The 13,942-nt window shown below is 40.8% G+C and overlaps 1 protein-coding gene across 7 annotated transcripts in view; it reads right to left on the bottom strand.

The window, feature by feature from the left end:
• Positions 1-13,942, bottom strand: part of LOC103665030 (cytidine monophosphate-N-acetylneuraminic acid hydroxylase) — a 104,573-nt gene that overhangs the window by 49,812 nt on the left and 40,819 nt on the right. For all 7 annotated transcript variants that reach the window (XR_005838763.1, XM_040644907.1, XM_040644905.1 and 4 more), the window contains exons 5-9: positions 13,100-13,290; positions 9,693-9,840; positions 9,297-9,378; positions 7,302-7,439; positions 4,523-4,658 (exon numbers count right to left, since the gene is read on the bottom strand). Coding sequence is in view for 6 of the 7 variants with exons in the window: in XM_040644907.1 (XP_040500841.1) it covers positions 4,523-4,658; positions 7,302-7,439; positions 9,297-9,378; positions 9,693-9,840; positions 13,100-13,290 (695 nt within the window). In the remaining variant the exon portion in view is untranslated. The remainder of the gene's footprint in view (positions 1-4,522; positions 4,659-7,301; positions 7,440-9,296; positions 9,379-9,692; positions 9,841-13,099; positions 13,291-13,942) is intronic.

Genomic DNA, 13,942 nt, shown 5'->3' with positions numbered 1-13,942 from the left:
AGATTCACTTGTTCAAGTTGTTCCAAAGATACTTAAACGTTTTTCAATAAATGAATCAAGTACCAAAAATACATTTTCATATAGTATTCACATCTACGTTGATAAAACTGGTTCACCTTTCTTAGAAGAACCGATTTGACTTTGAAGCAAAATAGATTAATTTTGGAACTACACCTAAGTTTAGTAAATTCAGTAACCCTTGGGTAAACTCAGTAGTAATCTTGAATTCAAAGGGGTATTGCATAAATTGAAAATCAACACCAAATTGTAAACATTAAAGCATTCTTTAAACTTGATTTGTAATTTTAGCATCCAGTTTATATAATACTGCCAGTTACAAATAACATCTTCTGCAAATTGATCCATGTTAGAAAATGTATAAAGTCATTATTACTGATTTGCACTAGAAAAAGATTCCATTTCAATATAACATTCAACCTGTATAACTAAGTCACAAATGAGTGTTTCCTTTCCATGGAGCTTTAAATTTAGCTTGTTCATATGCAGTAGAATATCAGAGGAATGTTAGTCACAGTGCCAGATTTTGCCTATGACTCCTGAATGTTTGGCAAGCATTCTTTAAGTTTCAAGATAACTTTGAATTGGACTTAACAATCCAAATCTTCCATGACTTAACCAACAAGCACTTGCAAAGAGCACAAGACCATCAAGTTCATTGTCTTCTCTTTTCTTTTAGCAGCTTCATTAACTGGCAATATTTCCTAGCACTTGGGTGTATACTGTCAACCTTTCAACAACTGTATCCAGGACACTTCTGCTAAAGACTGCTTTGAAAAACTTAGCAGAAATGTATTCAAGATGTACCATTCAATAGGAAGAAGTAATAAGGGAAACACAAACTTCTTGTTTTAAAAATTCCAATATATCTGGATATTTTTAACCTAATATAGCTGAAGCACATCTACCATGATAAAAACTAAGTTTTTCAGATTTAGTGGAAATTATTCTTTATCAAATGTAGAAAATTCAAAAGTACTTACTCTACGAATTCAATTTTTCAGGCTGTGAACTGACAATATTTCTTCATAAACTTGGAAATCCTTTGAAACTATTTGTCCAATGCCATTTACTAAACCACCATTGATTTAAAATGCCTCGTGCAGCATATACTAAATCCAAAGACAGGTACGAGTTCATTTCTGTACTTTGCATTCTGACCCATGGGCTATTTATGCAATAGTCCCTTCGAGTTTTAATTAGAGAGACTTTAACATGTTTTACTCTCTGCTAGAGTACTCTCCTCCCATTGCTCTTTTTAATCAGAGGTTTACTAAATATTCTTGGCTTTCTTCCCCAAATTAGTTTCAGAATCAACTTGTCTACTTCCAAAAACACATATTGCAAATATTGGATTCACACTAAACTTATAAATTATGAATGATATCATTCTGTTATCTAGTCCCAAAACATAGTATTTCTTTCCATTTGTATAGGTTTTCTTCTGTATCATTCAGTGGCATGTGAAAGCTTTCTTTATATTGAGACTTGCACACTGCTAGTTAAATTTATTTCCAGATATTTTCTCATTTTTGATTGCAATGGAAAACAGAGACTTTTTCTGTAATTTAACTCCTAAGTAATAGTTGTTTATAAATTGTTTGGAATAGTTTTTCAGTTGATTCTCTTTAATTTTCTAGATATATAATCATAGCAGCAGACAGTGATAATTTTGCCACCTTTGTTATTTTGTATGTCTACTTCATTCATGTTGTCTTATTGGATTATTACAAGTAAAATGTTCTCAATTTAAAAAATTCCAGTGCTTCTCCATGGTTGACTCTCCCCAATTCCATATCCACACACGATTATATATATAATCATAGTAAGGAAATAGTCATCTAACGTTCAATTTTAGAGTACCTTTTTTGTCAAAACAAGAGTTAAACTTCTTGGCATCTTTGGAGATCATATGATCTTCCTTCTTAGATGAATAAATACACTGGATTATATTACTCAATTCTCACTGAAAAACACTTGCATTCATGTAATGAACACCACTTGTTCTTGATATAGTATTAATTTAATGCATTGTTGCATAGAGTTCAAAATATTTAGATCTTCATAAATTGGTATGTAGGTGTCTTTGTGCCATTTTTGTCAGATTTTAGTAGTAACATTCTACTCATTTCATAAAATAATTTAGAACTCTTTTTTCTTGTACACGTAATTCATCTGAAGCAAAGTTTCTCAACAATGGCACTACTGGCATTTGGAGCTGGATAATTCCTTGTTGTGGGAGGTATCCTGTTTATTATTAGTTGTTTAGCTGACTCCCTGTCTTCAATTCACTAGATGCCAGTAGCACTCCCCCACTATGGGATCGAAAACTGTCTCCAGACACTGCCAAATGTCCCCCTGGAGACAAAATCTCCCTATATGAGAACTACTGAACTAAAACTAAAGAAAACATACTTGCAGTTTTTCAAATTTGAGTAATTCATTACATTTTTATCAATGACCTTTTATATTACTAGAAATGTCTTGTATTGTACAGCTAATTGGGGGCTTAATCAAGATTTTCACTTTTTATAAATATATATTTTTTAATCTTTTCCTTATAACTTTCTAACAAAATACCCATGACTGAAATAATCTCTTTTACCATCTCTTTATCTAAAAGTGGTTTCCTTTTTTAATGCAATTATCCACGTCCTTTTATTATTGGCCAGTAACAACGATTAAAAATTATCTGGGCACTTAATTCTCATTCCAGGTGACTAATTTCATTGGTTCTTCATTGGCTGTTGAGAGGAAACTTCAGTCAGATTCCCTATGTATTTTGCTGAAAATGTCTCAATACAGTCCACATTTTAAAACTTTTTTATATACAGTACTTTCTTCTTCTCTATTGATGCAAATTATAATTGCTATTCAACATGAAATTTGCAATAGATCTTCTCATCTGGTTGCTTTTTCTCCTTACTATTCCCAGCGTTGTACTAGTTCTTGCAACTGTACAAAATTCTGCATCAAGAGATGCCTTCATTTCACTGTAAAAATGTGCCCATATTGTTCTTAAGCTAGAAAAATAATGTAACTGTATTGTAACATAATATTTCAACCTAATTTCCAAGTTCAATTAACATAGGTATCACTGTGAAACGACCTAGCTACATAAAATACTCAATGAAATACATCACAACTATTGTATCAGTGCATGGAAAAAATAACTGAAACTGAATCAATGCATTGACACTCACTGCAGCAATCCTCAGCTGCATTAGCCACTTTTCAAGGGCTCATTAGTCCCATGTGGCTGGCAGTTACCATATTGGATGACTCAGCCCAGCAGGTCTGATGTCTCAAAGGACACTAATAATTTTGCAAATGTTTAGTTCAACTTTAGCAATTCATAGGAAAAATGTGGATGTTTCCTTTTTATCAAAGTGTCTATGTTTTGAGAGAAAAGAAAAAGCCTTTTCCCAGCTCAGGCACTTGGCCGTAGTAAAGTCCCCAGGAAGGACAATCCAATCTAAACACTGTGGTAAGATGCACTAAAGCAATGTTCCTTAAATCTGGGATTCCCCTGGGATAGATACTCCTATTTGAGAAAATGTTTACTCTAAGTTAGCTGCTGGGGCGCCTGGGTGGCTCAGTTGGTTAAGCAGCTGCCTTCGGCTCAGGTCATGATCTCAGGGTCCTGGGATCGAGCCCCGAGTTGGGCTCCCTGCTCAGCAGGAAGCCTGCTTCTCCCTCTCCCACTCCCCCTGCTTATGTTCCCTCTCTCGCTGTCTCTCTCTGTCAAATAAATTAATAAAATCTTAAAAAAAAGTTAGCTGCTAACTCTTTAAACGATTACTTGGTATCAAAGTGATTACAAAAAGTAAACTTTGGTCAAAACCCAGCACTGAAACGAATGAGCGTCCTTCATTTCACCGTTAAAGTGAAAACCCAACATTTAAATAACATTCTCAAAGAAAATTCATGGGCCTCCAAAAATACACTGGAAGAACGAGACTAAAAGTTATATTGTTGCAAGAGAAATCGTTTCAGATACCCCAGGATGAGAAAGTAACTTCAATGTGATGGTGATACAATTCTCAACTCTGGGACGTAGTGTGGGGTAGAGAAGAGAGCTTTGACCCCAGGCACATCAGAATTCGCTTCTCAACTCTAGCGTTTTCAACAGGGCGACTGCGCAAGTCCCCACGCCTGAGCTGGATTCCCTATGGCAAAAAAGGCGTAGTAATACCTACCCCACAGTGTCACTGGGAAGGTGAATTCAGATGGCTTAAGCCCCAGTTTAGTTCCTCGCATGTACTGAGCCCTCAGCAGTTGCCTTGACCGCTCCCAGGATCCTTTCAGAGAAAACCTATCTGGATGAATCCTAGCTGCCAGGCATGGCTTTTATTCCCACTCGGGGGTCACAGGCAGCCTGTGAAACAAGCCCAGACCCCTTCTAATCACTCATTCTCATTTCACATTGATTCACAGCTAAACGACTCATCCCCAGCATACGTTACTTATGCATAAAAACGTGGTACCAAATGTCCAGCCATACTTGTCTGATGGGTGGGATTCCACAAAATACCCAGCGAAGGGGCAATAAATTCGGGGTTGTAGCTTCTTCACCAGCCGGGCCTTGTAGTTCAAGAGCTTCTTCCTTTCTGTTTTAATGAATTGGGCTTTCCATTCCTCTGGAATGACAGGGTTGGGGTTAGAATCTCCTCAATTCAGAAATAATGGAAAAACAGAAGTTTAGTACATTGAAACTCTTTCTGGAGATAAAATTGATAGACTGACACCGAAACAGAGCAAAGCTCTGTGTCATGAGTGCAAAGTGCCCCCTTCCCCCAGATTTACTCTGCAAATTTTAATCAATTCCTAGGGAAATGTTACCAAACCACCCAAAGGTAGTGACTGAACTCTCTCCTTGTCTACAGCAGTTCACGGGGACCCCAGCTGAATGCAAAGGACCGCGTGCCTAGGGGCACTTTGTGGGCGAGCACATCGTAAGAGCGCTGTAAGGCTTGTAATTATTAACTCTTTTCTAACATGGACGTGGCTTTAGTATTTTGGTGGCTTTTAGAATCAAGGTGTGTCACTCAGACTCTGGCTGTGGACCGTGGTTAATCCGTTAGACCTAGGATCAAAATGCAGCCCTCTCCCTCCTCCGTGAGTGGAGCGGCATTCCTAGCTCACAGGTTGCTCCTTTGTTCGTTTGGTCATCCGTCCATTCGGTCAATGTTTACCGAGTGCCTGCGAAGTGCCAGACGTAGTTCTTGGCACTGAGAAAACAGTGATGAAAAGATAAAGCAGGTCCCTGCTGTTGTGGAGCATTTGTTCTAGTGAGAGAAGCAAATAGTGAACAAGGAAATAAATAAGGTCATTTCAAAGAGTGATGAGCTAGGAAGAAAGTCAACCAGCGCAGTGGGCGGAGGGGCTGGGCTGCAGTGGGGAGAGGGGCATTCTCAGACAGGGCAGTGAGGCAAGGTGACATCTGAGACAGAGACACAGACACAGATATAGGAGAAGGTGTCCACCACGTGATGGGTAGCAAGAGAAGTCCAGGCAGTGGAAAGAGCAGATACAAAGGCTCAGGGCAGGAAAGCACGTGGTGTACTGGGTCTGAGGAACAGAAGGCAGGCCAGCTCAGACTGACGGACAGCAAGCGATGGGAGACAGGCAGTGAGGAAGCTGAGGAATTAGGCCGGGTCCAGAGCACGCAGGGCACCATGCCAGGGAGCTGTTCCTGTGGTTACTGCTGTGAACATTTGATAAACACAGACGAGGACACAGAAAAATAAGTTACCCATAACCTAGACCTAGTAATGCTTTGGTATATTCCAACCCTTTTAAAAATGAGTGCCTGCGTTCATTCACACACACAGACACACACATGGGAATGGGATTATTCTAGCTAACCTTTCATAGGTGTATTTTGCCTCCCCAGTTAACTCCCTAAGGACAGGCACCTTCCTCTCTCTCACGTGGTTATGCACCCTGGCAGCCAATGAATACAGACCTACAGAAGGGAGGAACCAGACAGAAGCTTTCTTCACACTGCAAGTAACATTTCTGCCACCTTGTTAGAGATCATGTACCGAACATATTAATTTACTAGGTAGACACATACTGAGCTCTCACAGTGCTAGTACTGAGGACACCACTTACACACTTTTTCCCATCCCAACCCAGCACCACCCTTAGACCCAGAGCAGAAGAGCCCCTGCCTTGGACCTCACACTTTCTCCCCCTAGACCTGAGATATAATTGACATATAACATTATATAAGTTTAAGTTATGTAAGGTGATGATTTGATACATGTATGTCTTGCAAAATGAGGACAATAAGGTTAGTTACCAGGACCTCCATCACCTCATATAATTACCATTTTGTGGGTTTGGTAGAAACATTTGAGATCTATGCTCCCAGCAACTTTCAGGTACATAAAACAATATCACTGGGGTGCCTGGCTGGTTCAGTCAGTTAAGCAACTTATTCCTGGTTCAGCTCAGGTCACGAGCTCAGGGTCATGAGATTGAGACCCATGTCACGCTCCATGCTTAATGCAGAGTCTACTTAGGGCTCCCTCCCTCTCCCGCTGCCCCTCCCTCATGTTCTTTCTCTCACTCTCTCTCTCTTAAATAAATAAATAATCTTGGGGCGCCTGGGTGGCACAGCAGTTAAGCGCTGTCTCTATCTCTGTCAAATAAATAAATAAATAAATAAATAAATAAATAAATAAATAAAAAATAAATAAATAAATAAATAAATAATCTTTAAAAAAATAAAACAATATCATTACCATGCTGCACATTACATCCTCAGAATTCACTCATCTTATAACTGGAAGTTTGTACTCTCTGACCAGTATCTCCCCATTCCCCCTACTCCCCAGCTCCCAGTAACATCACCATCAGTGGCTACACTCTTCCCTTCTGTGAGCATTCCACAGGCACTAGGGGATGTGCCTATGTCAGGCTGCACACAGCCTGTACTGAACCACTTCCAAGAGCAGTTAAGTGTGGATTACCAATGTTGGACCTTTTTCTGCTCCCCTCTATGGTCTACACCATGAATCCAACTGATCCTGATGATTCTTTTTCTTGACTATTTCTGAGATGCACCCTAATTTCCATAGTGTTTCTTTCTCTCTCCATCATATTTTGAGCTGGAAACTAGTTTGTGTATCTGCTGTTTGCAAGTCTGGTTTCCCAGTAAGACCGTAAACTTCTTGTGGGGAGGGACCGTGGCTTAATAATCTTTGTATTTATTCTCACAGCATTTAGCAAAGTGTCATGCCTGCTCCTTGGATCACTCTGATATAAAATATTACCAGTAAATTTTCCACCACTGAAAGTCATAGGAAAGCCTGACGCTCCTCCAGCAAAATCACTCATCATTAAAGCAACGTTCTCAGGCAACCTTCCCCCGTTGGGTCTGGTGCAGTCCACTGTATTAAGTATCTTATGACCTGCAGAAAAATGAAGTGGTATGAGTATTCAAGGTGAAATCCTGGATGCCATATAGTTTGAATTCCCAAGCCAACAAAGTTTCCAAGTCTATAGTCTGACTCATTTGATTAGAGAGGAATTACTTATGTCTAAGGAAAAGGATGAGTAAGATTTGAAAACCTAAAATCTTCAACAGCATTTTGAATTTTCAAGTGAACAGATTCATCCTATTTGATTTGGTGGGTTCTGGATGTCCCATGAGGACAGTTATCACTCCAGTATCACAGATAGACTACTTTCTTCAATCAGCTATCTCTAGGGATGTTGAGCCCAAAGAATTCCGGAGAAGAGTGACTGGATCAATAGAACTCTCTCAACCTTCTGCAAATTCCATTCAATGATTATTGGGGCAGTAAAGCCATCTTCCCACATGAAAGGCAGAAGTCTATGGTTATATTACATGATAATATTTCAACACAAAAGTAAGACATTTATCAGAATGGCTAAAATAAAAAACACAAGAGGGATGCCTGACTGGCTCAGTTGGAGGAGCATGCAACTCTTGATCTCAGGGTCGTGAGTTTGAGCCCCACGTTGAGTGTAGGGATTACTAAAAAAAAACAAAATAAACTTTAAAAAAGAGTCTATTTCTAGGGGTGCCTGGGTAGCGCAGTCATTAAGCGTCTGCCTTTGGCTCAGGGTGTGATCCCGGCATTCCGGGATCGAGTCCCACATCGGGCTCCTTCACTGGGAGCCTGCTTCTTCTTCTCCCACTCCCCCTGCTTGTGTTCCCTCTCTCGCTGGCTGTCTCTCTGTCACATAAATAAATAAAATCTTTAAAAAATTAAAAAGAGTCTATTTCTAAAAACAAAACAAATAAAAACACAAAACAAGAAACACCAAGTGTTGGCAAGGATGTGGAGAAAGGGGAACCCCCTTGCACTGCTGGTGGGAATGCAAACTGGTGCAACCACTGTGGAAAACAGGATGGAGGCTCCTTAAGAAGTTAAACATAGAACTACCCTATGATCCAGTATTAGCACTACTGGGTATTTACCCCAAAAATATAAAAACACTAATTCAAACGGACAATGCACCCTGATGTTTACAGCAGCATTATCTACGATAGCCAAACCATGGAAGCAGCCCAAGTGTCCATCAGTTGATGAATGGATAAAGGAAAGGTATATATATATATATGGTGGGATATTACTCAGCCATAAAAAAGAATGAAATCTTGCCATTTGCAATGACATGGATGGAGCTAGACAGTGTTATGCTAAGCAAAATAAGTCAGTCAGAGAAAGACAAATACCATATGATTTTACTCGTATATGGAATTTAAGAAACAAATGAGCAAAGAAAACAAAAAGAGAAAGATAAGCCAAGAAACAGACTCTTAACTCTAGAGAACACACTGATGGTCACCAGAGGGGAGGTGGGGGGTGGATGGGTGATGTAGATGGTGGGGATGAAGGAGGGCACTTGTGATGAGTCCCAGGTGATCTATGGAAGTGTTAAATCACTATACTGTACCCCTGAAACTAATATTACACTGTATGTTAACTGTATTGGAATTAAAATTTTAAAAAGGCATTTGTTCAAAAAAGGCAGTTTGAAGAAATTACTATATTGAAATACAGAATATCTATTGCCTTAAAAAAGAAGCTTTGACCTCTCACTACATAGACAACATTATTGTTAATATGTTCTTTGGAAGGAATGATAGCCCATTTTTCTAAGGATGGAGTATATTGTATTCCATGGGAAGTGAAGATGGAAGAAAATAAACAAAGGATGAAATTTCAGACGGCTGTTATCACCCTTCCTTCCAGGAGCATTTTTCTCTTTCATTATTGATGAGGGTAAGAAGGTACCTTTATACTCCACAATAATGCAAGTGTCCATCTCAGGATGAATGCCATCCATCAAGATCATGAATCGAAGATTTTCGTCAACCTGGAATTTACAATAAAAGCAACAACTGTGCATGTCAGTTTGGTTTTTAATTTGGTATTTGAGAAAGCTGTCACCCCTTTTGGAAAGAAATCTCCTTCAGTCAAAACTAAGATTTACTGTCCTGTACTAGAGAATTATACCATTGCTAAATGGGGAAAACATCTTTTAGCTCAAAAAAGGTTGCATTTACAGAGTGCTATGTACAGACAAAACAGGCCATTGTTTCTTTAATCTTACAGTGACCACGCCTCACCTACAATTCAACTGAGAAAGCGCTAACTGGAAAGGGTAGGAAAAAAACGCGGATATCTGACCTGCTGCCATATTCCAAACGGTACTACGTTGATATTAGTCAACTGGACGCCACTCTGATTCAGATTCCAAAATACAGGTCTTTCTGTGTTTCCAACATAAATGGGAATATCCGGTCTTCTCTCAGCAAGCTTCTTTAGTGTGGGGTAACTAGGATCAGAAGGGTGGATAGGTTGAAAGGTGAAAGAGTAAGATCGCCTAGTAGGAGAGACAGTTTGCTCCTTATACCAACATGTTGATCAAGAAGCAAGACATTGAAACGGACTCTCATCGGAGTCCAAAGGAAGAGCTGTTTTTTGTTTTGTTTTGTTTTTCTCACGGCTGACTGGAAAGGTGAGGGGAACTGCCTGAAAGATCCCGTTTTCTTGTTAGAACGCCAGTATTCCGTGGCCTGTACATTACGCAGGCCCGCACCGCCTGCCTCGCTGAGCTGCCGTGAGTAGGCGTAGTTCTAACGGAAGGTGCAGAGCGCGCAGAAGTCATGCTGACGAGGTTTCTGGTAGGTGAAGCTCTCCGAGATTTTCATTTCTTCTCATTCCTCATGTAGCTGCTCCCGGGAAGAGAAAGGCCTGGTCCGTAAGCCCAGGAGAACCTGTGGGCTACTCACCCTTGGGGGCAGTTTTTCAACTTCCGAAGGTTGTGAACCACACTTCAAGCATGTAGAATAAACTCTTTGTCCTTACAGACAGTTACCGGTTAGGCAAGACAGTCAAAATGATGTAGAGGAAATCGACGTTCAAGATTTGTAGTAATCTCGACTCAGGACGGAGTCAACCAGGCAAGTACTTCCAAATGCCTGCACAGATTAAGTCAACCCTCATCTATGGAGCTTTCATTACTAAAAAGATGAAACACCACTGTGGGGTGTGGCAAAAGCATGAATAATAAGGAAAGAAAGGGCTAGGGATCTATTATATGTCGAACAGGGTGCTAGGCGCTTTCACATGGTATTTTGATTCTTACCAAAAAACCTGCTGAATTTTTGTCTTGTTTTTATAAGTGAGGAAATGTGTTCAGAAACACACAACTAACAAATAGCAAATTGGTATGAAAAGTCAGGTTTTCAGATTCTAGACCTAGTGCTTCTTCTATTAGAAGGCAATCCCAGACTCTTATGAAGGTACTGTCTGGTTTAAGACTCACACTTGTACACAGAGGACAATGTCAGGGGAAATAGGTTATTTAATTGTAAGAAAAGTATAAGCAGAATCTGCATATCAGTAGTTATTAACTATACTCATATTTAAGTTCCAGCACTGTGTTAAAAGGTATTCAAATAAGTAGAATCTGGGAGTGGGGAAAATCAGTAAGTTTTCTTCATTAAAAACAAAGGATTTGAAGAAACAACCAACCAAAGAAAAAACTATTTAAAAAGTCAAAGATTCTTTGAATGTGCCTTCAATCCCTGAATTCAGCACCTAAATCTTCTATTTTAAAGGGCTTTGGAAGTTAGGATAAACTACTCTAACATGTATGTTTATTATTTTGTGATTGTTTTTTAATTGTTGACAATTCTCACTGGCATTTATTAATAACATCATCTCTTGTAATATTCCCTCTATTTACACAATAAAATCACATTTTTTTTGACTAAAGACTACTCTCTGAGGACACTGGCCTTTCCCCTTGTTTTTATGAAGGACATCACTGGTAAACGAAAAGAAAACCATCTTTCACTTCGGCTCAGGTAAAGGTTGTGTTTACAGAACGCTATCTACAGACAACACAGGCCGTTGTTTCTTTAATCTTAAAGTGACTACCTCACCTCTGGCTGAGGAATGGTGTTGTAATGTCTGAAAATCCGCCCATACCACCCCCTGAAATTAAGACTAAATTGGTTTTTAGGGCTGTGGTTGGGATACAACTGGACAAAATGGCATGAAAAGTTCTTCCCTTCCCTCAAACTCAGTGCATTCCCTGAATAAACTGTCATTAGGACTTTGGGCAAGTGTGTCTTGTAATAGGTACTAGGGAGTAATCACCTCATACACGTGATCGTGCTCTTTCCGTATAAGCCACACAAAACCATTACCGTGTGTTACTGTTATTACAGGATGCGTGAACCCAGGGCTCTCAGAAATGTGGAGCTGTACCGATTTGGACCCAGGACACCGTGTGGGACAAAGCTATCATGCAGTGGACAAGTAGATTCTTCATCATAGCACCCCAGTATCAGGTTGTCGTCAATTCGTAAGTGTGCTGCAGGTAATTTGTTATTAAACCAGTTAACTAAGTTTTTAAACCATTTCCTTTAAAAAAAATAAATGAGACCATATTCATGTCTTAGAGATCCCATATGCTTGAGTAGAAAATCCAGGGGCCAGTCAACCAGCAAACAACATATCTCATCCCTAAGCACAAATGTTTCTATCAAAGTAAGTCCTCCATGTGAACTTTGTCATGTAGGATCACAGAAAAAAAAGGTTGAAGTTGCTTCATTTTATAATAACGTTGTGGGCATTGCTACGTGTTTATATTGGTAACCCAGCAGTAGTGATACAACCTTCTAAACAAGGAAGAACAAAAATGACCCTGTAATTAACCAAGGGGTTGGGAATATGGCCCTCCCTCTTCCATAAATAGTCCATTGGCAAACACATGTGCTTTTATGAGTGAAAATTCTCTTCTCCCCCTCCTCTTTCATTGCCTGTGTGGGCTAGGGAGGCTTCAGTTCCTATTTCCAGTATGATATTGCTGTTTTCCACAAAGTGTTACTTGAGGCTGACCCGGAGTTAAAAAGCTGGGAGCTTGGGGTTACTGGGATGCTATGAAATCAGGAGCTGGCAAACCACGGCAATCTGCTCCTGCAAGCTAAGAATGGTTTTTACCGTTTTGAAATGGGAATAGATAAAAAGAGATCAAAAGGATGGTGACATTTTGGGACACATGGAAAGTATATGCTATTCAAATGTCATTGCCTGAGAATAAGATTTCATCGGAACATCCTCAGCTCCTTCAGGGCTGTCAGAAACTGCCTTGGCACCACAGACACAGAGCTGAGCAGGTGGGACAGTGGTCCCAGGGCTCGTAGAGCTAAACTACTTACTCTCTGGCCCTGTACAGAAAAATGGGTACTGGCTCCTGCTAAAATGTTGAACGGAAAAAGGAACTCAGCTTTGGTGATCCTTCAATGCGGACTGTTACCAAGGGGCCCCAGAGTGGGAAGTGAGAGTGTAAGGAGGGTTGTTAAGCCCCACCCCCTCCCCACATGGGCTCCTTCTTCAGTCTCCGTGGTATAAAGTGTGCAAGCACTGCTAAAACTAGGCGATGCAAACGTAAGCAAATTTGTCTTCTCTTCACCATCCCGACTGAACCCAGCTCAAAGGGAGCAGTGATTGCAAAAGCCCCCCGGAAAAGGCACTCTGCCTGCAGCACTTTCTTCCTAGCCTGGTGCTCAGGGCTCTGTTACCTCAGGTGGTCCGAGTGCATGTGACTGATGTAAATCAGGTCTGCGCGGCACAGCCTCTCCAGCCAATCAGATGGAGGCTCGTGCAGCAGCCACCATCCACGGGCAAAAGCAGGACCCATTAACCAAGGGTCGAACACCATCCTCTTGTCTCCCAGCTTGAGGTCCATGCAGGCATGAGTGAGGTATGTTACCTGTTGGAAGACAGTGGGATTCAGATGATGGAATCGTGACCGGCCAGCAACAGAGCTGAAAGGTTTGTGCTGCTTCGCCCATGAGTCTCACTGGAGACTTTGCTTGTAAGAGCGCTCAGGCAAGGAGGACTCAAGGCAAACTCCCAGAACCCACCATGGCTTCTTTAGAATAGAAATTCTCATGGCTGGTTTTAGGTGTCAAAACAATGGACTGACCTAGTTTACTCTACTTAAATTAGCTCCTGGATGCTTATGCACGTGTGCACTGCAGAATATCCTCTGTGACCAGTCCTTGAGGGCACCTTTTACAGGAAAGGCTGTTAGAGATGTTGTGACAGACACTTGGGGAGTGGCATGCCGGAGTGGCGGTGAATAGGTACAGGGAGGACCCCTGGCGAGTTTGGGTGGGTGGGCTAAACAGGCTTGCAAGGCTTCCTCTTCGAAGTGACCTGCTAACTCACGATGTCACGCTCTTCTGAGGAGGGCTATGAACAATGACACGGACACAGGCACGGAGTGGAATATTCCAGCTCCATTCCTCACCCCTGCCCCATGCTCTGGGGCGTCCAGAGCAAACAGGAAGTACACCAAGACGCAGAGATAAGGTAACATAAACTCTGCTGTGGAAAGCCAACAAAGGGGCAAGGAGAGG

The sequence above is a fragment of the Ursus maritimus genome, unplaced genomic scaffold (genome assembly GCF_017311325.1).
Source record: "Ursus maritimus isolate PB19 unplaced genomic scaffold, ASM1731132v1 scaffold_30, whole genome shotgun sequence".
In the NCBI taxonomy this organism is placed as follows: Eukaryota; Metazoa; Chordata; class Mammalia; order Carnivora; family Ursidae; genus Ursus; species Ursus maritimus.
This window is presented reverse-complemented; position numbering and strand designations above follow the sequence as displayed.